This window comes from Eublepharis macularius, chromosome 9 (genome assembly GCF_028583425.1).
Source record: "Eublepharis macularius isolate TG4126 chromosome 9, MPM_Emac_v1.0, whole genome shotgun sequence".
Taxonomy (NCBI): Eukaryota; Metazoa; Chordata; class Lepidosauria; order Squamata; family Eublepharidae; genus Eublepharis; species Eublepharis macularius.
The window spans coordinates 78,310,387-78,333,938 of record NC_072798.1 but is presented as its reverse complement, the minus strand read 5'-3'; the positions used below and the strand labels follow the sequence as shown (position 1 = coordinate 78,333,938).

Sequence of the window (23,552 nt, the reverse complement as noted above, 5' to 3'; positions counted from 1 at the left end):
TCAGGGTCCATACATGGTTCTTCTTCTCTTCCATTTTATCTTCACAATAGCCCTATGGGGTAGGTTAGGCTGAGAGAGAGCATAACTGTCCTGATCTGTTTCATGGTAGCTTAGGCTTTGAACCTCCACATCGTACTCCAGCACTATAACCACACATTATGGCCTACTAGGAAAACTCACAAGCACCATGCATGTTGGAGACGAAGAGAAACCACAACCCACATTTGACAATTACATAGAACATGGTGAGGAGACCCCAGACCCACTCCGAGATCTGTAAAGAGGATCCCAGAAAGGTGGGCAAGAGTTAAACACCAAGCTCTGCTCTTCCTATAATTTGGTGCTTCTTGCGCAACTTTATAGTTAAAAAAAAGTTGGCTAATTTAAAAGTTGGATCTCCAACATCATAGTTAGTTTGGGCCCGAAACATATTGGATCATGACAGTCCTTTGTCTTCTGTCCTTTAAATGACCTCAGGACAGCAATACCAAAGGCTCTTTCATTCTTTTGTGTAATCACTTCCTAATAGGCCAATTGGTGAATTTACTCTTCATACACCATTTTCACAAATGATCTAAACCTTCACACACTGAATTGTATAGTTCCTGTTTTAAGTACTCACATCTTTTACATGATTACATATAATTTTATAAAAATGCAAACACAAAAGGCTCTTGTTTGACCAACACAACTGTGTTTTTAGTACACAGGGAGTAATATTTATAGACGAATAATTAAAAAGAGAATTGAGCAGGTGTGTTGAGTCCATCCACTTCCCGGATCAAGCAGTGAAGCAGAAGCACGGGAGTTGCTCTGCTCTTCTTGTGAGGTTCAAGGGCAAGGGTAAGATGGTGCTTCACAAGTCTTAAGACGCTGATATTTACACATTATGCTAGCGCAGTAGAGGGAATGCTACTTTTTGCTTCTGTTTGTTGTGTATACCGTACGGAGATACAAAATATGTTTTCAGATGATTGCAGCAAAGTGATTTATAGCATTTACAGGAATATACAAGGAACGACTACTCTTTACTTACCAACTCGAAAAGAAAAAAAGGAAGTGAAATCCCATATTGCTTTAAAAAAAGATATGCCTACAGGTTCAAATATAGCAATTTATTTGCTTCTCTTATACTGAGAAGGGAGAAGGACCATACTACCAGAAAAATGGACAAGCAATAGCACTTAGATAGCACTGGAACAGACCTGTCTAGAGCCCTTTACAGAAGATATACTTGTGTACACAGCCAATGCGTATAAATACAGAGGAGAGAAAATACTTGTAGGATGGATGCGAATTTATTGTATGTGGCCATAGGCCTTCACAATCTAAAATCATTCATTAACAAACAGCTAAAAGATACAAGGATATAGATATAGTTACATAGATATAAATAAAATGACTATAAAATGCTTTTTACCTAAAATATAAACATTAAACAACATTAAAACCGAACGGTTTCTAATCTATGTCAGGTGTTTACTCTCCTGGCTACCACATTTGCCCTTATTTTCCTAGCAGCCAGGGCATAGAGGGCCATCCTATTCGAAATAAAAGGGTCTGTATCTGAAAGAATAAAATTTAATTTATCAAAGTCAGACAGAAGATGGAGACCAGATAAAATATTTGCAAGAAATTTTCCCCTTGGTTCCTGGTATAAGGGACAATTTAAAACATAATGTGGTAAGTCCTCAATTGAGGTTCCACAGATACATATACGGTGACCGATGGGTTTTTTTTAGAATCGCCTGAGTAGCATCTCAGTTGGCATGGACTGGAAGCATAACGACGTAAATGCTACCCTAGGCTTATAGACTGTGATATCAGTCAGATAACGTGCTCTTATGTGGTCTTTTTTGATGGTTTTGTACCATGGGGCAAATTTTGTTTTACTGATTACTGTCAATTAGGGCATCCTCTTTGTATACCCATTCCCTTAAATCAACATTGCTTCCCAAAGGTTGCAGTAATTCGTCTGGGATGGTATATCGAGATGCAATGCCATTAAGGAAGGCCGACTGGTTTTTATCCTTGTTTTGCAGCTGGTGATAGCTCAAATAACTCAAATTACTGAAGGAACCAGGGTTCGTTAGTTGGCATACTTGTACTGTCATAATCCACTACTAAGCCCCCCAGCCTACTTCTCTCAATGCATGTTCACCGAGCCACACTCTATGCATGTTGGCCTTGTACACCAATATGGCCTGTTTACAGGGCTCAGCTGACTGTACTCTCCATCATAACCAACAACTGCTACCATCAGATAGAGGCTTTTGGCCAAGTAGACTGTAAATAAAATGTGTATAGCAATAGAAGGGCACATGCTCCTTTACAGAATTCCCTGGCATTGTTTGTCTTTGTTCCCATAAACATAGGTTGATGATAGTTATGACAATTATACTATTTAGAGAACTATGATCATTTATGTTATGTACTAACAAAGCTATTGATGAAACTGAATCACAACCACCAACTTATGGGAAGAGTTTCTACCCATCTACCAGGGTGTGTTTGTAGTATATGGAGTAAAAGGCGGATGCAGAAGGAACTGAAGTGTATATTGTTTTAAAGTGTGTTTGCAGGCAAAGAAGGGGAGCAAGAACTAAGCAAGGTTTCTTCTTGTGCCTTCTGAAGCGAGAAAATTTCCCTCGGCTTCAGCAGACCAAAGCCTGGAGAAAAATGAACCACCAGTTTCCAGAATGAGCTGAGGGATGCTTGACATGACTGCTGCTGCTGCAGAGCACAGCATGCTGAAGAATATGCCTACAATGAGACTTGTTTTATACTGTGACTTCTTAAGCAAATAAGATTGTGGAAAGGACATACTTAACGACTGCAATCACTGCTTTATGACCAAATTAGTTATTTCCACTGTCTGTGCTTCATTTAAAATTACATTTCATAGTGACCTGTTCTTAAGCCGGTAACATTATCAAGCCTCTGGTGCCAATTCCTCTGTTAGTAGTAGGTCAGGTTGTCTCTGGACTTGGAGATAGTCCCAGAAGACGAGCGCAAAGAACTAACAATCTTGTTATGCCGCTTAATCAAGGACTAAAGGTCTGGATCTGATGGAACTTCTGCCTACCTGCGCCTAAGCAGCAGGACAGCAAACACACACCTTCCTGCCCTGTTTCTCATCAGTATCTCCTGATGGTCTGAGAGTTCTTGATGTTCACAGTCCAATATGACATTTGAATAGGATGTATATGTCCCCAATCAAATGTGCATTAGCAGCCCATCACTGGATTTTGGATGGGAAGTCAACTATGCAATCTGGGCTTATGTGAGTTGCATTTTAAGTGTATACTCCTTATTCAAGTGTTACTCCCATATATAGATATCTGGTAGACTCGAAGCCCTGACCTGGATAGCCCAGGCAAGTCCGATTTCATCAAATCTGGGAAGTTAAGCAAGGTCAGATTTGGTTAGTAATTGGATGGGAGACCTCCAAGACCAGGCAATGGCAAGCCACCTCGGTTAGTCTCTTGAAAACAGCAGAGGTTGCCGTAAACCAGCTATAATGGCACGCTCCACTACTGCCACCAGACTTGGAGGCAGGATATGTGTGTAATGGGTTGAGTGGGAAGATAACACAGTATTTGAAATACTGTGATTTCTTTGCTTAAGAAGTCAAAGTATATCCATTAAAACAAGGTGCCTGGAATGTGCATAAGGAAAATGTATTATCAAAATATCAAAACACTGTATGATCTGTTTATAAACGTTATTCTGCTTCCTTGAAGTCCAATAATGGTACAAGATATAACATAGTAGTAAGTTTACTGAAAATTAGAGCAAATCTTACCCCTAAATATAGTATTATTCCATAGAACATAAATCTCCAGAAGAAACATCTTTTAAGAGCACTGATGAGTCTGGGTCTTTTTTTCGAAGCCAATTCTCTATCCCATTCTCTGGGGAGATAAAAAGACCAGCGTGACCAAATACAAAGCTCTGAAGCTCCAGCATAGTTCTGTTCACTCAAAGATATCCAAGGAGATTTAGCTAAGGTGACTAATGAAATAAAGGCTTTGCAAAGACCCCAAATATCTGATTCTCAATGACTTGATAGCTCAATAAAAGTTCAAGTTTAGTTCAGCTGCATATTTGGCAGATTTAAATACCTAGCCGTATATCACTCTTCAGGGAGTTAATTCATTAAAAAGGTCACACTGTATGTTTTAAAGAAACCTGCTGTACTTCTTAAGACCAATACACAAATAATAGGCAAATAAAGGTTTTGGAGCGCCTCCAGTCCTAAGCAAGAATAAAACAAAGACAAACTATTCTAAACTATTCTATTTTGTGACTTTTTCAATGTACTGAATACACCATGTCAGCTACTCCTGAACACACTTTTGGATGGTATGATTTAAGAACCCGGGGAAAATGTCAACCCAGTTTTAACACATACACATAAAAATCTTTAATCAAATTACTCTTGGCTTGATATAATTAAATAGTATATGATATAAATGGCTCTGACCTGCAAACTTTGCATACAGTAAAGATAACACAAATTCTGCTGAAATCAATCCTATGCAGAATTACTTGAGAGTAAGCCCCATTGAAGAATGAGATATTTATTTCAGTGGAGAAGATTGGGCAGAAAGTTTCAGAAAAAAAACTAATATCCCCAGATGAAACACAAGGATTACAATCAGTCTTTTATTAAGCCATTTGTTATAACCATTAAACTGAAATTCTGCTTTTGTTCATCTTACAAAATATGGCATAATACTAGTACGTACCTTTCCAATTTTTCCGAAAGATTATCAGCAGAGTCTGCAGCAGGGATCTGATAAATGTCTGACAATTCCAGGCGTTGTCTATAACCCTTTCTCAAAATCGGTTTTGTCCACCTAATAAACAATAAGGATTTTTTAAAAAATTGAAATAAATTTGAGCAGAAGTACATACAGAACTAAAAATCCAAGAAGATCCTAAAGAGCCATGCAACAAGTTCTACTCACACAAGAAGATCTTTGGCCTTCTAAACAGTAGACCCGTGCCAGAAGTAAACCATTTTTGAGAATGATGTATTTATATGAATGTATTTAAATCAATAATTTAGATAAAGGGTCACTGTGTGTGAGAGAGGGTGTATTTGTGAATTTCCTACATTGTGCAAGGGGTTGGACTAGATGAGCCTAAAGGTCCCTAAAGGTCATCCAAAGAGATTCTATGATTCTATGAAATGATGTATTTATTTGAATGTATTTGGCTGCTTTCACACGCCCATAACCTCCAGAAAATCGCACAAAACTCACAGCATGAAGCATCTTCCTAGCACAATTTCCTGTCATGATCCTGTTTAATGGTGCGATTTCTGACGTCATTGTGCTAGGAAGATGCTTCATGCCGTGAGTTTTGCACGATTTTCCAGAGCATGTGTGAAAACAGCCTGTATTTAAATTATTTATGTCTTGGGTGTGTGTGAAAACAGCCTGTATTTAAATTATTTATGTCATGTGTGCCTTTTAGGACTCAAGGTGGCTTACATAAACAGCAAGAAATTGCGATTTTTAAAAATATACAGTAAATTACCACATCATGAAATCACCAAAACCACATATTAAGACGACATCACAACAAAACCTTCCCCAAATCCACTAGCTTGTACAAGAAGCTCTCAGAAACAGAACAATTTATATGACCTCTAAAAAGCCAGGAGTGGTGCTCTATGCGCCCATTGGAGTAGCAGGCAATTCTACAACATGGCCCCCACTACTGAATGTGCCCTAGTTGTGTCTGCAACAGAACAAAATGATCTAAGGGAAGGTACAATAAGGAGAAGGTCATCTGAGCAGTAGGTCATCCAAAGAGAGCAAGTGACGCATAGGAGTGGTTTCTGAAGCAGTTTGTAATATGGCATGGGAGTTTTAAAAAACCCAAACTTCCAACATCTTGAGCATATCTAATGCCATTCTTGAAGCCATAGAAGTGCAATAAATCTGCATTTTATATACCATAAAGGTTGCTTATCACATGGATAACAAGGATAATATATCTGAAACTATCTTGCAAGCCTTCTCAATGATTTGGCCTGACCTCATATGTGATGCAGTGTGCAAAAATATTTAAATGATTATCAGTGGACGTTCCATGAACAACAGATTGCCATGGAATTGTGGTTTATTTCACAACACTTATTATGGCTGTGATCCAGAGAGCTACTTTAGGTGCACCCAAGATCTTAGACGTAGCCAGTGGGATTTCTGACCTCCCCCCCACTTTTTCAATAACAGACTATTTGGCATTTCATAAATTGCTTTAGAAAGTCTTCTCAGTTTCAAAAGTGCTTCAGTATGTGGCATAGAAGCATACAGTTCAACAAACATTATGTCCAAGCACACATGGGTTACTAAAGCAAAGAAATATAGTTCTCTAGTATCAGGTCTGAACGAAAGAATGGTTACATTATTTCACGGAAACGAAATTGCACTGTAATTTCTCAAAACTAAATTTGAAACCATCTCAGTCTTTTCTCCCCTTTGCAGGCCATAAAGTGGAGCACTGTTTCATATTATAACCTGCCTTTATTAGATGTATGTATGGAAATACAAATTAAGTAGCTACACTTTTAGGATTGCTAGGTAAATCTCCTTGTCTTCAATAGAATCTCTGCATGAGTCCCTGGGGGAAGCACTGTAGTCTTAAGAAAATAATGTTGGATGGATGGCAATTGAGGGAATACCGTCAGTTTAGGCAGTTGAGGTGTCTCAGTAGAAATGAAAAAAATGTTTGTCTTGTACCATTGTCTCGTCATAACTCCCAGTTGATTTCTGGAAATTTTGAAGCCATGAAGAAAAAGCTTCTTTTGGAAAAAAAATATTTGGAGAAGGATTGAAATATATGCCATGCTTACTTTCCTATCAAACTTGAATTTCTCTGTCTTATTTAGCAACACAAAATTCATCATTATCATACCAAATTGTACTATTTGGCATATTTATGCAGTTTATAAGTATACATGTCTTCATCTATGGCTTCCGGAAATCTTGCATTTCTACTCTCCCTTAACATTAGAACTCAGTTTCATCCAATGAAGTTGACTCAAGACACACAAAGTGAAATATTTCTTTATACAACAAAGAGTTAAGATGGAATTCAATGCCACATGAGTTCACTATACCATGATATGGGACAATCACTATTTTGAATGGCTTTAAAAGGTGACTTATAAAGAGCCCCGTGGTGCACAGTAGTAAGCTGCAGTATTGCAGTCCAAGCTCTGCTCACGACCTGAGTTCAATCCTGGCGGAAGCCAGGTTCAGAAAGCCGGTTCAAGGTTGACTCAGCCTTCCATCCTTCCAAGGTCAGTAAAATGAGTACCCAGTTTCCTGGGGGGTAAAGTGTAGATGACTGGTGGGCTTAGTAGTAGATTATGACAGTACTAGTATTTTCTCTCCTCCGTATTTATACGCATTGGCTGTGTACACCAGTATATCTTCTGTAAAGACCTCTAGACTGGTCTGTTCCAGTGCTATCTAAGTGCTATTGCTTGTTCATTTTTCTGTTAGTATGATCCTTCTTCCTTCTCAATATAAGAGAAGCAAAGAAATTGCCCAGTGGCACAGAGTGGTAAGCTGCAGTACTGCAGCCCAAGCTCTGATCATGACCTGAGTTTGATCCCGGCGGAAGCCAGGTTCAGTTAGCCAACTCAAGGTTGACTCAGCCTTCCATCCTTCCGAGATCGGTAAAATGCGTACCCAGTTTCCTGGGGGGTAAAGTGTAGATGACTGGGGAAGGCAATGGCAAACCACCCCGTTAAAAGTCTGCCAAGAAAACATCGTGATGCAATGACCCCCATGGGTCAGTAATGACTCGGTGCTTGCACAGGGGACTACCTTTACCTACCTACCTAAAAGGTGACTTGAATTCATGGAAGATAGACCCATCAAGGGTTATTTGCCATTATGAGTTAAATGAAGTCTTCATGCAGTTACAGATGGACAACAGTGGGGAAAGGCAGTCCTTTCATTTAGTGATGGTTGGTTTCCCAGAGGTATCCATCTGGCCACTCTGAGAAATAAGATTCTTACAGTGCAATCTTAAGCAGAGTTACTCCAGTCTAAACCTATTGGGATCATTGCTTTGCCTGTCTCCTCACAAGGAGAAAGGCAGAGGATGGGAAGTAGGCTACGTGGGGTTGCCCTTTGCTCACCTTCAACTGAGCTGCAAATGGCATCTTGCACAAAAATGTCTAAATTGAGATCAATGGGCTTAGACTGAAGTAACTCTGCTTAGGATTGCACTGTTTTTCTGCTTAGTGAAAGTCAACATTGTATAGTGGTTACTGTCAGACAAAGATGTGGATGGCCCAGATATGAATCTTCACTCTGCCATGGAACCTTGGGATTGTCACACACTCTCAGCCTGATCTACCACACAGTGTGAGGATGTTGTGAGGATAAAACAGAGGAGTGGAGAATGATGTAAGCCACTTTGGGTACCATTGGGGACAAAGGCAAGGTATAAATGGAATGCTTGTGTTTTAATACCTTAGATTTTAATGGCTTAGGTTTTAATATTGTGGTTTTTGATTGTAAGCCACCTCAAGCAAGAGCTTCTACACAAGACATCTATCACACGAAGAACATGTGTTGGAAGATGCAATATTAACGGAAAGAGTAGTTTAAAAACACAGAGCTGGCGGCAGGGAAAGGTTTTGCTATACACGGGAGCTATAGCAACATCTCCAGGTCCAAGCCCGGCTCTCAAAGGGAGCTCCAGCCCATTTCCTTTCCTTGCTACCTTCTCCTTGAGATCCCACACAGTTTTAGACTGAAGAGGTGAAATTGACAGTCTTTGAGGCGGCAACGATGAAATTAACAAACTCTCTGAGGAGCTCTCTCCACTGGCTCTGTCTTTTTTAAACTATGCTTCCTGGCTAACCTTGTGTCTCCCTAAACTTAATGAACATGTGCCAAGGCGTCTCATGTGGAGTGACTCTCTGAAAAGGTGGCATAGAACTATTCTAAGTAAGTAAGTATTATGACAATAAAGCATGAATGGCCGGTTATCTTCAAGACACCATGTGTATCTATGTCTTCCAGAATGTTTTAGTTATAAGTTAGTGATTATATACAACAAACTATTCTTATTTACCTTTACATTTTGAACAATCCAAAATGTGTTTTCTAAAATTCCTGGGTTGTCATTTAAAATGATGGTTTAGTTCATAGGGAGGATAAAGAATTTGGTATCTGTTGACACTGCACATCCTTACATAAACAGCATTAATCCCATGTCCTTCGGAAATGGAAACACTCTTCAGTGTAATTTGTGTACGAAACTACTGCATACTCAAATAATTTGCAATTTATAACATGAACATTCAGTTATTTCTGTAACCAGTGCAAGAAAAATGAAACATTTGACTTTAATCTAAAAATTGTAATCCAGGATGTGTAGCTGGATAATTCTGATTTTTGTTCATGGAAAATCATATGACTAATACTTCCCATACTTTAAAAGTGACATAAACTATCCATACCTGTTTTGTACCATCTATATTTTAAGCAAAACAAATCTCCAGTGCATTGTTACTTCTATACTTTTGTTTGTCATTCCAATGTAACAGTATTTTGTCAGTCTGAAGAAAAACCAAAATGAACACTCTGACTCTTGCCTCATCCTAGTAAAGCATTTCATGCGCTGTGTGAATCCCAGAGGATGTTTCTGACATCACTGCAACTCTGCTCTAAAATGGTGTTGTACAGGAAGTTTGCCATTGATACGTACTCACAGGGCTTTTTTCCAGCAGGAACACGGTGGAACGGAGTTCCGGCATCTCTTGAAAATGGTCACATGGCCGGTGGCTCTGCCCCCTGATCTACAGACAGAGGGGAGTTTAGATTGCGCTCCGCGTCTCTGTCTGGAGATCAGGGGGCAGGGCCACCAGCCATGTGGCCATTTTCGCCGAGGGCAATTTAAACTTTAAAAAACTCCCCCCTTGTTCCAGCTGACCCAAAGTGACATCATTGTGCGGTCTTGAGTTCCACCACCTCTTTTCCCAGAAAAAAGCCCTGCGTACACAAATCTAACTTATAGGCTCTACACGGAAATGCTTCTTTCCTGCACTATCCCAATAATACATATTCAGTAATCTGTTCAGGAATAGTTACAAACATGTTGTTAGCACCAAGTTAATTTCTGTGCCAAACTGAATTTGATTAAAGAAATGTAGGTTTCCCTGGTGAAGGGCAATCGTTCACATCCAAAATGATACTCTCTGTAAATTCTTTGTATAAGTTATTCAGTGAAAATATTAAAGAAGGATAAAACCAATTAGGATCTCAAGAGAAGACTGTGGCATATGATTACAAGATACTAAACACCAAGAGGGGCCTGTAGATCATGCCACATCTCTGACATTCCACTTATTTAAGAATTTTCTTAAAGTATCTCTCTAGCATTGGGTCTGATTAAACTCTGTGATCATAATCAGGTATCTTAGTAAGAATTCTTGCTTTCCTCCCGGAGTTCTAGAAAGTGTGCATTGCTAAAGGGCAGCCAGCTTGGTACAATGTAATTAGTGAAGGATAGTTACTCAACAGATGTCCTAAGCTAGTGGTACTGATGGCTGTGATCTTTCCCTTTTTCTGCCCACTATGCAATTTTCTCAGTTGGAGTTAAGTATATAGTAATAATATAATCTATAGTATAAGGATAATAAGGGTCAAAATAGGCATGATAGAGATAATGGATCTCCATCAGTCTGTTAAAGGTAAATTATACAGGCATACAGCTACCATTTGGATTGGGACTGCGTGAGAAGAAGAGATTTAATCCTTCAACCCCTGCTCAGTTTCACTAATCAAAACTGGGCTCCCCAGGTTATTATTAGAAGTTTTAAAGGGGGGGGAGCATGTCCTTTTAAAACCTCTCCTCTTCCCCTTGGTCTGCTTTAAGAGCTATTGTGAAAGTACTTCAAGCATCTAGAAAAAGCACTATATAAATGTCAAGTATTATAAGCAAGTTCTAGTGCTGTTCTCCTTTAGGTGTTATTTGGCACCTACAGTTCCGACTTCAAAAGAAGAATCAGTTGGCCTTTTTGTTGTTGTTGTTATAGAGCAAGTGCACTGTAAATACGTGAATAAGCCACAATAAAATCATATAAAAGGGAGAGTCATTGATGCACCCTGAGTGTTTTGTAATATGATGATGTAAATCAGTCATAAATCTGGTTTACAGATGGGTTAGATTAGGATATTGGATAACTTACTCTGGTGACAGAGAACAAAACTATCTTCTTGCTTTCTTCACTGTGAGCAGGGCTTTTTTTCAGCTGGAACGCGGTGGAACGGAGTTCCGGAACCTCTTGAAAATGGTCACATGGTTGGTGCCCCCCCTGATCTCCAGACAGAGGGGAGTTTAGATTGCCCTCCGCGCCGCTCCAGCGGCATGGAGGGCAATCTAAACTCCCCTCTGTCTGGAGATCAGGGGGTGGGGCCACCAACCATGTGACCATTTTCACCAAGGGCAACTGAAACTTTTAAAAACACCCCGCTTGTTCCAGCTGACCCAAAGTGACATCATTGGCCCTGGGAGCATGTGTGCACTTTGCACACACACATGTGGTATGAGGGGTACCACCTCCCGCCAAGAGTTGCCCCCTGTGCTGGCAACCCACTGAGTTCCGCCACCTCTTTTCCCAGAATAAAAGCCCTGACTGTGAGAATTACAAGTATCAGTAGCGCAGTTGCTAATTTCAAGTTCTCAACTGTTATAGTACAGGCAAATACATTTTTAAACAAAAAAATGAAGGAATGGGAAACTCGTGGTCTTTAATGCCTTAAATTAAAGATGACTGAGATGACTCCCTAGCCTTTTAGAGAAACCTTTCATAGAGGAAACTTAGTACTGTCTTGCTTCTGCCTAGGGATGTCATTATAGACGCAACTCAGAGAACTTAGCAGGGAGTAAGGCTGTTATATAGGAAAAAGAAGGAAAACAGGTTCCTCCTCTTCTTTTCATTGCCTGGTAACAAAATATATCCCGTAAGAATGATACAAGGCTCACGTACATGGGATATTGTCTTAACTTTGCTTTTCTTTGTTTTATAGGTATGTTTTTTTCTTTGAACCATTTCCTCCCTTTACCACTGTCTGAAGGAATGTCTTATCAGAGCTACTTGCTTCATGTTTCCTCAGCTTCCATCCTACATACACAAACTGATCCATGTTTTAAGCCTTGAGCTCTTTCTGTAGGTTTGTATCTTACTTTTTGCAGTTGTGATTCTTTTGTTTTATCAGCAACAATTCTTTCCTCATGCTACTGTGTGTTAAAAAGCTACTGAGAAGACTGTGAGCCCTGAGAGGATGGCCAGAGAGGTCATGCCCTAAATAAGAGAGACCAAAAAAAGGGGGGGGGAATTCAATCAAGACGCTTTCTCTTAAGCCTCTGAACGTTGTGCATTCTGAGGGAGAAATAAAAAAGACAATCCCAGGCCACGGAACTCATGACATCAACTCCTGAAGAGACCTCAAATGGACCGAGAAAATTCAGTTTGAACAGCCCCTTACAAATCTTCCCTCAAACTACTCATAGACCTATGTAACCTGAATGAAAGACTAGAGAAGTGCTGGTCACGATTAGGAGCTCATGCCATCAGCATCAACTACCGAAAGGAATTCAGTGGCGGTTACCCATCTGAGCCATCTTCCACCTTCTGAGAGACCTGCAGGCCTCGAATGCAAGAAAAAACCTGGAAGTGCTCAGTGCTCCAAAAGAGAGCGCTCCTAAAGAGAGTGCCAATGCCATGAGACAAATCCTACTTGTTATATTGCTTTCTTATATTTTAAAGGTAAAGCACACCAAGTGCCATGACAGAAAGATTGTTTATAAATACAATCAATTGATAAGCAGAGCTTTTTTTAAAAAAACTTCATACAATGTGCATAAATAGCTGTCAGAAGAAGCGTACCAAAAACGAAAATAACTGGGTAGGTAACATAGCCAGTGTTCTAGCTTACCCTTTCTTTGGCTGATTCCGAACATGTTGGATAATGCACTTTCAATGCACTTTATCAATCGTTTGAGGTGGATTTTTTGTTCCACACACAAAAAAATCCGTTCCAAATGATCTATAAAGAGGATTGTAAGTGCATTATCTAACGTGTGTGGAATCACTCATCAAGATGATCCTGTGCCTAGTACAGAAACAAAATATAACGAAACTGTTATTGTGTCCCATCTTGATTTGAAACTTGATTCTAGGTGAGTACTGTAAAAAGTTTGAGGACAGTGTTATGAAAACTGCTAAGAAATTCCAATCATCTGGAATTTAAAAAGATGAAAATTCTCTCATCTGAGTTCTAAATTATGAGTTAGATCCAGCACGAAATTTCCACTTGACCTGGAGCTCTTGCACAAGGGGAAACATAAAACTCTACTTGCAAGGTTTTGTGCAATCAGTTTCTCCGCACTGTAATAATATAGGGAGGAAAGCACTAGGCATTGCCCACGACCTTGCAAAAGCAGAACTGCACTGAGTTCCACTTGTGCATCTCTGGATCCAAGCCTATGAGTGGTGAGAGGGAAGGTTTGCTGGCTACTTTCTCATTCTAAGCTGCCTGACCTACTAACTTTTTTTGAACACGTAAGATCCAACCCAGAATTGCATATAGAGATATAACACTGGGGCAGGGCTTTTTTTCTGAGAAAATAGGTGGTGGAACTCAGTGGGTTGCCCTCGGCGAAAATGGTTACATGGCTGGTGGCCCTGCCCCCTGATCTCCAGACAGAAGGAGTTTAGATTGCCCTCTGTGCCGCTTGCAGAGGGCAATCTCAACTCCTCTCTCTCTGGAGATCAGGGGGCGGGGCCACCAGCCATGTGACCATTTTCAAGAGGTTCCGGAATTCCGTTCCACTGCGTTCCAGTGGGAAAAAAGCCCTGCACTGGGGGAATCTGTGACTGGATACCCAGACACATTTTTTAACTGCAAAAAGCAGCACAGGAGCCAATTCCCACATTACACCTTTGTACCTCACATGACAGCCCTGGGCCCTATCAATCAGACATACTCTAGAAGTTCTGGGCTCAAAGCTTAATTGCCAAGCATACTTAGGTCCAGTTTATATTGGGACCACAGTCATTCAGGATTGGGACATATGCCTTTCCCCTCCCCCCCACCAGACAATTTCCCCAATTTTTAAATAAACAGTGTCAACTGAGAGCCAAGCTACAAGTGACTTTTTTCACGTGGACAACACTTGATCGTTTTTGCAAGTTTTCCTGGGAACTGAAGTCCCAGTGTCCTTCCCCTCTCTGTTAGAATTGCTGCCTAAAGAGCCAGAGAAAGCCAGCTGCAGCAGCAGCTTTTACAAATCGTTCCTCCAGTCACAAGCCTGCTCTCGTTTGGGGGCAGGCAGCTGCTACTTTCTCCCTAGGCGTCCTGCTCCCGTGGGCGTCCTGCGTGGAGGGCAATCTAAACTTCCCTCTGCCTGGAGATCAGGGGGCGGGGCCACCAGCCATGTGACCATTTTCACCAAGGGCAATTTAAACTTTTTACAACTCCCCCCTTGTTCCAGCTGACCCAAAGTGACATCATTGGCCTTGGGAACGTGCACTCACTTTGCGCGCGCACATGTGGTACCAGGGGCACCATCTCCCACCAAGAGTTGCCCCTTGGGCTGGCAACCCCGAGTTCCACCACCTCTTTTCCCAGAAAAAAAGCCCTACTATAGGTTATGGCAACATGCTTCATCAAAGCACTTTTTCAATGGCAATCTTGCCAAAGTCTATAGGTTTGAACCAGGACAGCTGTTATCTTTGCTCATATTCAGTCAACATATGCTGATTGAAGAGTGGTAAGTGAAGCTATTGATCTTTCTGCCTTGGTAATATTTGCATTATCTCCATTTCATGGAGCATTTTATGATGGCAAATTGTACCCCCTTGCCATAAGTAAGTGAAAAAATTAGTTCCCCATGAGCCTTGTGAGCACCTCTTGCAGTTCACCATTTGTCTCCTTGTGACACTATAGTCTGGATTTGCAGGATGCTCTATGACAGAGTGGTGGATGATGGACCAAACAAGATAGCATTATGATCCTTTTCATATGAATGGTTACATGAAAGAGACACTGTCTATTTTGTTTCAGGTAGGTAGCTATGTTGGTCTGCAGTAGAACAGCAGAATTTGAGTCCAGTGGCACCTTAGAGACCAACAAGATTTTCAGAGTATAAACTTTTGAGAGTCAAAGCTCCCTTCTGCAGATACAGGCAAATCCTGCTGTTCTCTACTTCTGCATAGATAAGCAAAAGCTATCACTTTGAATCCTAGTGTCTTTAATGTAACGTTAAAGTAGTTTCCATGAGAATCTCAAAAGTAATAGTTACTGAATCTGATTTTAACACTTGTTTAAACCAAACTGGGTTCAGGCAAACTGTGCAATAAGCCAGTAGTAAAGAGCTAAGGTAAAAGCAAATACAGATAACATTTTTCCTTTCTCTGTCTGTCTCTCTCTCTCGATACATATCCATGCTTTCTGTCGAGTGCTATTTGACAATGAAAAGCTTTAGCTGTGATAGCTCAGGCTATGCCCTTTATAGAAAGGAATAATCAATGTTCCACTTGAAACTCCAGGATCCTAACAGCTAATCTTAATGAGAATTATTCAACAGAAAAACCTGGATCGCATTTGTGATTTTTTTTCTCCTCCTTTGAAAATGTAACATTTATATTAGTTAATTTTTAATTATGAATGTTATCTAAATATTTTGCAGGCTATACTTTTCTCCTAAAATAATGTTAATGACCCTAACCTGTTGTAATGAAAAATATGTACGTGAAGAGATCTCTCTAACCAAACAAATGTTTATGATGCATGTTATTACTACAAAATATTAAATGAAGTTTACTTTATTTGACCTCTAAAATGCTCTAAGTAGGGGGGGGGTCCTTACAATGCAATCCAGCCCACTGACTTCAAAGGACATTGAAGGGTGTAACTCTCTTTAGGATTCCACTGCTAAACTTTTATGTGTTGTATTTCATATCATTTACCCCTAGGTATTCTTTTTTTACCTTGGAATAGTTCTCATTTGGCTAGATAGTATTCTAGGACTGCATTCCAAACACTGGGAGATCCTCCTATATCTCTGCCTATCTAATGATTTAGATATAATATAATCTATCACTCAGATGGTTTAGATTGAAAGTTACACTATTTTAAGCGTAATAAACTTTGTTCTCCTTAGCTTTCTTGATAATTTTCTAGCATAGCTCAGAGTATCTCTACACAATACTTTTGACGTGTTTTTCACATATCGGGAGACGCAATGTTAGCTGGGAAGCATAGATTGCTCGGGAGGGAGGGATTCTCTCACAGCCCTCCTCCACTTCTGGCATCTCCCCTTCTGGAGCTTTTGCCCTGTCAAGGCTCGGTTAATTAAAAGTTTAAAGCAGTGAGGGCAGAAGGGTAAAAGCTCTGGAAGGGGAGACAATCTGGCATGCCAGAGGTGGCGAAAGGCTGTGAGAGAATCCATCACCTTTGAAGTGATCTCCGTTGGCTCTGTCTTTCAAAACTATGCTTCCTGGCTAACACTGCATCTCCTGACACGTGACAGATATGCGCCCCAGTAGCTTGTGCAGAGAGACTCTCAGTGGGTACTGAATGGCAATGCACATATTCCCAAATGCCTGACATTTCCAATTTAAAAAATCTCAGCTAGCCAAACAGAAATGGACTTCCACTGGGGTCCTTATAAAGCCATTGGTAAGTGAAATAGACAAACTTGGACCTGATAAATCAGTTTGGGATGTTGGATACGTAACAGCATGGAATGGACCCAACTAACGTTTTTCCCGTGGTGAAAAAGAGAAGGGATGGTCCCCTATGGCCACCAAAACCGTTATGCTGGGCATCATGGGACCCGAATGGATAACAGCCATGTCAGATGGGGATGAAGTAAGTAGGGCAATTAGGTAAGATTGCATGAAAAAGCTGGATGGATCCAACCCCATGATTTTAAATTATGAAAAAAAAAATGGAAACACATTGCCTACACTATCTAGCTATGAGAAACATTCTCTGTTGGTTTTAGTGAAAACCATGCATGCAAAGAATTCCGTCCACAAATCTGCAAGCAAAAGTATTGCTGTCATCAGCTAGCTGAAAAGTATGATAATGACTAATACACTTATCACTAGAAATCTTCTGATTAGAATCTTACCTTCAAATTTTGGCACAATTGTTTCAAACAGTTCATGAATGACCTTCAGCATATTACACTATGACACTTTTTAAGTTTCATTCTATACTAACAGAGACTACATAACTGCCTATTTTCCTCACAAGAATGAATGATAATCCCTGTCATTTCTAGAAAAAAACAGCCTTTTCTTACATGCTTTTTAATCAAAGGGAAAATTGATACATAAACAATCTGAAACTTCTCCTATACATTCCCCTATAGTAGAGCAAACCGTGGTTTGCTGACAGATGTGGAATAAGTAGAGTCAACAACATTAGGTGGGACAATAAAAGAGCCAAATTTATTTTAATTTTACATTCAACAAGGGATCCGCAGTGTCCATGTGTTAAGCCCTTCTGTAATTAGTTGCAATGCCGGCTGCAGAAGAGTCAGCCCCACCCCTGACTGCACATCCCAGACTTTATGGGTAAGGACACCCTGGCTCCAAGCCTTGAGGCATCAACCATGTACATCTCAGTCTCCTCCTAGCTAAGCATTTCATTGCTTAAGGGAGGTATGCTATGTCCTTTTCCTCTATGCATGAGTTCCATGGGTCAAGGATAATGGCATCCCTCAAGGAATACTGCCCCAGGCTGTGAGCCCTCAGCTCTCTGGTCTGAGGATTGCCCCTTCACCATACTAATTGATGTCTCAGGTGGACCACTCAATCAACTTTACCTGCACTGCTCCAGAGAGGAGCTCATGTCAACGACAGAATAAAGGTGCCACACTAGGGGACAGGTGCAGCTGAGGCGCCTCTTACAAGCTTAGTTTGCCTCAAGGGAGCACACCCCAGAGGCAGAATAAGACTGCCATGCTAGGGGACAGAGGCAGGAGAGGCACCTCTGAGAAATGCTGCTTGCCTCACTTGCCCTGTGATGCCTTCTGGAGGGGAAAGTGTGACAGAAGTAGAATGAGGCTGCTGCAATAGGGACAGGAGGCCAATGGCCAAAGTTCCTCCTAGAAGCCATGCTAATCCTGTACGGAGAGCATGCTGGCAGCAGGAGGCTGCTAGAGGGCCAGTGGGTGAGGCCTTGGAGGATTACAGGGGCTCTAGAGAAGAGAGTTTTGCTGGTGGTGTACTAGAGGACAGGGTTATTTGGGATCACTTAGACCGGCTGCTTCAATGAAGGTCCAAGGATCTTTTTGTGAACTCCTCCGCAAAAAACGGATTCTTCCAAGAGACCCGTGGGCTGCTCCCTGTCCATGCTGCCTCTGTCCACTGACTCTTAAATGTGTTTCCTCCACCCCACTCCCAACTCTGCATGCCAAGGACTGCCCCGTCAGACTGGGTGGCTCTTCCTTTGGACATGCTGCAGCAAACTTGCCCTTTCCACTTTCATTTCTGCAAGGGAGTGGGTCTGGAGCAGCCTTGTACCACAACGACTGCAGCAGATCCTTTACCAAATAAGAACCCTCCTAGCAGCCGTCAGGGCAAATACCCATCTCATCCCCATCCATCCCATTAGCAGCTGCACAATTGCACCGAGCACTAGTTATCAGCAGTGTTGCTAGATCTGTCCTTTATGTATTGCTGCTTTCACCCCAACGCCAGCACTGACAACCTGCATCAAAACTATCAAGATGAAACAGAATGTGATCCATTGAGGCTTCCCACTATTAGATGAGTTCTTAAATTTAAGTGGGATTGTTGTGGGTCATGGGGCAAGATCACAAATGTAATTCATCTGCCATATAACCTTACAGTAAAGCAAACTATCAGACTAGTTACTTATTCGTGATTACTATAATCACTGCAATAGAGCCTTATCTGATCTCACATGAACTTGTCCAGGCTCTGAAATCTTCTTAGGTCCTGGTCTGGATGTCCTGGCTGTTAGCGGAGATTTGGGTATCTCTGCCTTCTTTGTGGTGGAGTCAGTAAAATAATCTCCAAAAAGACATCAGATCTGTTTTCCTTCAAGCACAATGTTACATCATTTTTATTCTGCCAGATTTAATGTTGTTTTAGAACTTTTACCATGCTTACAGTATAAGAAAAGTTACACCCTTCTAAGTCCATTGAAGTCCCTAAACGGTATAACGCTGGTTAGGATAGCATTGCTAGTATGTTTTATTCAGTGTTCTTGTATTTTATTCTTTTTATGATGGTCTGTTGTGATGTTATTTTATTATCCTTTCTGTTAGCTGTCTTGAAGATGCTTTCTAAGTGCAGACAGACAGACAGACAGACAGATGTCATTTGTAATATTGCATCCAGCAAGGGTTATGCATGTTTGAGAATGACAAGTTCAACCAACAAACAAATTAATGTGGGAATCATAAGTTAAGAGAAATTCTTTCAGTGTCTGGCTTAGAAAAAAGGAAAGTGAGAAGCATATTTGATAGCTTTTACAGGGTAGCGTTATGGGAAAGTTTTTCAAAGGTTATGTATGCCCATTATTAATAAAATATTAATCACTGAGTGCTGTAATAATAATGATTAAGAATTAAAATTATATCTGTGAATTGCCAATAGTACATATTAAACTTCTAATATATTTTAAATAAAAATGTGTTTAATGATCAAAGGAACAAAATTTTAGAACAAGTTCCTAAAACAAGATCAGAAAGACACCTTCAAATAGCAATTTGGAGTCAAGGAGTTCTCCTTCCACTTCCTCCTTTCAAATGAAGCTTCCTTGGATACTGGGAATTTGGGATATGTTTGTAGACTGAGCTCTGGCTGCTTCAAGTGTTTTTGTTAACATGGATGTAATGCCAATAAAGGTTGCTGCTGCTGAATTTGGGATACAGAAAGAGATGCTCCAGCTATCATCCCTTGTGCAGCCTGAAATCGATACCTGCATGGAGTCAGACTGGTTTTAAGATGGTTTTTAATCATCAGACTGGTTTTATCCAGCCACACCTCAGCCCACCCATGATGGACTGAAAACTTGTTTAATATAAACAAAAAAGGCTGAAAAGAGAATGGGCATGCTGTCTTGTCCACTCTTAATGTTTTAAGGTTTGAGAGTAATGACTAGAAAATATCTGAGGCTACTGTTATTATCTGAAACCAAAGTCATAATTTCTTAGGACTGTGGTTACTTCCACATAGTGGTTTTACTCTTGTTTGACATCCAAAACAGAGCAGCATTTTTGGAGTACTTATTTATTTAAAATACTTAAAAGTTATATACCTTTTTTACAAGCATTTCAGAACCCAAGACGGGTACATCACATTGGCTCTGTTGATGCTAGTTTCCCCTGAGCCACTAGAATGCTTTTCTTTAAAAAATGGTAACTGTAAGATTGCTATAGCATTACATTATGATGTTCCATTGCCACAATGTACCAGTTCCTGAGTTCTCAATTTTTTTTTAAAGTCCCTATCTTTTTTTTCATTCTGGTGATAACACCTTTCCCCTTATTTCTCTGCCACAACAAGTGCTAGATTTTAATGAAAGCTAGGGAACCCTGGCAGTTACCAGGTTTTTTTTAAAAGCCAGAAAAATCCCTTCAGTGGCAGGGTGGTAGAAGAATGTAGGGGAAATGGCCACGAATGGAGGAAAGGGCGTACAAAACTCCCATGTGGATTCTCTATTACCAGTGGAAATGCTTCTAAATTTGTGATAACAGGGAAATGTGAGAGAGATATAACTGCAGCCTGCTGAAGAAATTAAATGAAGTATAGAATGACGAAAGCCACTTTTGATCACTGTGGAGAAAGGTGGGGTATATGTGAAGTTAATAAATGTCTTTAAAAAGGATATAGTACTTTTTACATCCTGTCACTGTCTTAAGAAACTGATAAAGTACAGTCATTGACAAATTGAGTTTTTATTTCTTAATGTTTATTATGTGAATTCATTATAGCTTGGTATAATGATAAAAAATCATGCTGTAGCCTGCAAGTAATCTTTTTTTAACCTCCTTTTCTTGTGTTGGAAATATGTGGGGTACTTGACTTAGAACGATGTTTCGTAACAGTAATGTTCATTCTCTACAGTGTCTTCCCTGTTTTAGGACTTTGTATCTATATGTTCTAAAATAAATACCATTTATTAGACTGAGTTTCAACTCTGAGGATGAAAGGAGAAAAGTTTCTTACACTGGTAATTCCAGTGGGCAATTAACACTGTAATCCTAAACAGAGTTACTCCAGCCTAAACCTATTGAAATCAATGGGTTTAGACTTGAGCAACTCTATTTAGGATTCCACAGCAAAGATATGAACTTTCATGATAATGGAGAGGACAACCCTTGTGCAGGGTTTGCCTCAGATTATCACAGGGTCACTCCTAAAAATAGGAATAGAGAATCCCCACCTTCTTCCCTCTATACTCGCAGACATAAGGAAACCCAAATGTCTGCATAAGCAGCCACATTCCTAGGTTTTTTTTTTCTTGGTGTTGTATCCCTTGCCATCAAGTATTAACAGCGAATACATCTACACTTTCCATCAAGAAGATTGGGGAGGAGTCTGAATACTCTCCAATTGAGATCATAACACATTGTAGACATCCCTGTATTATGCAAGTGTGGTAGTACATTAAAGATATTTTCCCTTTTTCTTCAATACATGTTTATGTAAGGAGTAGTGATTTTAATCTGTAATTGTGTGAGTACAGAACTGGGGATGATAGCTGTTTTGAGTTCATCAAGATTGTTATCATATAAATGTGCCCTCTAGAAACATGCTGTACCTTGGCATTATCCTGCCATTAGGTCGCCACCCTTCATAAGCAGTGCAAAATGAGCAGGACATCAAGAAGTAACTTTTCCCCTGTATTCTCCCACCCCAGATCATGCAATTTTGAACCGAAAATAACTGACAAAGGGAGTCAAGCAGCATCTTTCTGCACTTCACCCCCTCCCCCAGTGAGGTGGGATCTTTATGATGTCTGTTTGCATACTTCTGAAAGGCAATGGGGGGGCGGGGAGTCAGGCAAATGGAATAAGGATTACACAGTCCCAGTCCAATAGGAGGTTCTGTAGCTTCTGCTTGTTTAAATGTACACACAGGGGGTAAAAAACTGATCAGATCTCCAATTGCAAAATTTGCTTTGGCCCTGAGCTGGAGTTTCTGTCAACTGCTTTGGGGGTTTCCCCACCACCAACAAAGGAAATGACCATGGGATTTACTTTGCGCTTGCTCATTTACCAAATTCAGGAGCGCTTACTTTCATGTAGGCAGGCAATGGCAAACCACCTCCCTTAGTCTCTTGCCATGAAAACTCCCGCCAGGGTTACCATAAGCCAGCTATGACTTGAGAGCACGCTCTGCTGCTACTCTTTTCATGTAAACCTTGCATAGAATTGAGCGGTTTAGGTCTACGAGCCTTGCGCGGGAGGGTTTGGACGAGGTGTTTGCTGTGCTCAGCGATAGGAAGGGAAGGGTGAATTTGTCGGAATATACCTGCCGCCCCAGCGATGCATTCTCAGGATTATCTATCGGGCAGCCTGTCCTGGAATGTGCAACCAGCAGATTCCGCAAACGAGCGAAAAGCAATCTGCCTGCCAAAGGTTACTCGGATGATGAACTGTTCCCAATTCGTTTGTCGGGTTTGAAGGCGAAACTTATGCGCCCCGCGCCTGAGGTGGGCTGGAGCTCTTTGCGGAGGAGCGATCGGGGGCGGCGAGCGGTCCTCCCCCTGGAACAAGCCTCCATCGCCCTCTCCCTTTGCCAGCGGTTGTCAGGACTCATTACTGGCGCCTCAGGGGGCAGCGCGATGCTATTTGCCAAGGAGGCATTCTCGGCTGAGCTTCCCTGCCTGCTAAGCAGAGGGGCGAGCCCCGCGCTCCAAACCTCCCCGCTCGCTTGGAGCCGGTCCCCCGCCACTTCAGGCTTCGAGCGGGGGAACCCAACCGCCTCCCTCCAGAGAAGCAGAGCCAGCGCCCTGGGGCTCGCCGGCCCTCCAGGGCACCCAGGGGCGAAGGCGGCCCCTTCGGAGCACGCGCTGCCCAAAGGCCGCGCGCGGCTTTCCCGCCCGAACTTCAAGCGCATCCCTCCCCGCCCTCGCCGGCGCGCGCGCTCTCCTCCCTCTCGCCCACCCGGCCCGGCAGCACGTGCCCGCTCCGACGGCGGCCGCTTACCTGAAGAAAAGTTTGGAGAAGACGTTCGCTTTCTCCAGAGGCGACCTCTGCATGATTTCTGCGGCCGGGGCGCAGGCGGGGAAAGGGGCGGGTGGGGGGAAACCAAACCAAAGGCAGGCGCTTGCCTCGCCCGGACCGCGCCGTTTAAACTCTGCTTGCCCCCAAGTGAAGTCCGCGCTGTTTGTACCTTCTGCGCTCTGATGTCACCGCCTCCCTCCTTCCCCTGCCACCTCTCCCCGCCTCTGCAAATTTGCCCTGCTTCATAAACCTGCCTTCGGCTACCCGCCCTGAACTCCGCCTCACGGGGA

The 23,552-nt window shown here is 41.5% G+C and overlaps 1 protein-coding gene across 1 annotated transcript in view; it reads right to left on the bottom strand.

Moving 5' to 3' along the window:
- Positions 1-23,298, bottom strand: part of CFTR (CF transmembrane conductance regulator) — a 118,830-nt gene extending 95,532 nt beyond the window's left edge. Inside the window, exons 1-3 of the mRNA XM_054988978.1 lie at positions 23,245-23,298; positions 4,752-4,862; positions 3,806-3,914 (exon numbers count right to left, since the gene is read on the bottom strand). Coding sequence (XP_054844953.1) covers positions 3,806-3,914; positions 4,752-4,862; positions 23,245-23,297 — 273 coding nt within the window. The 5' untranslated portion in view covers position 23,298. The remainder of the gene's footprint in view (positions 1-3,805; positions 3,915-4,751; positions 4,863-23,244) is intronic.
- Between the last annotated feature and the right edge of the window lie 254 nt (positions 23,299-23,552).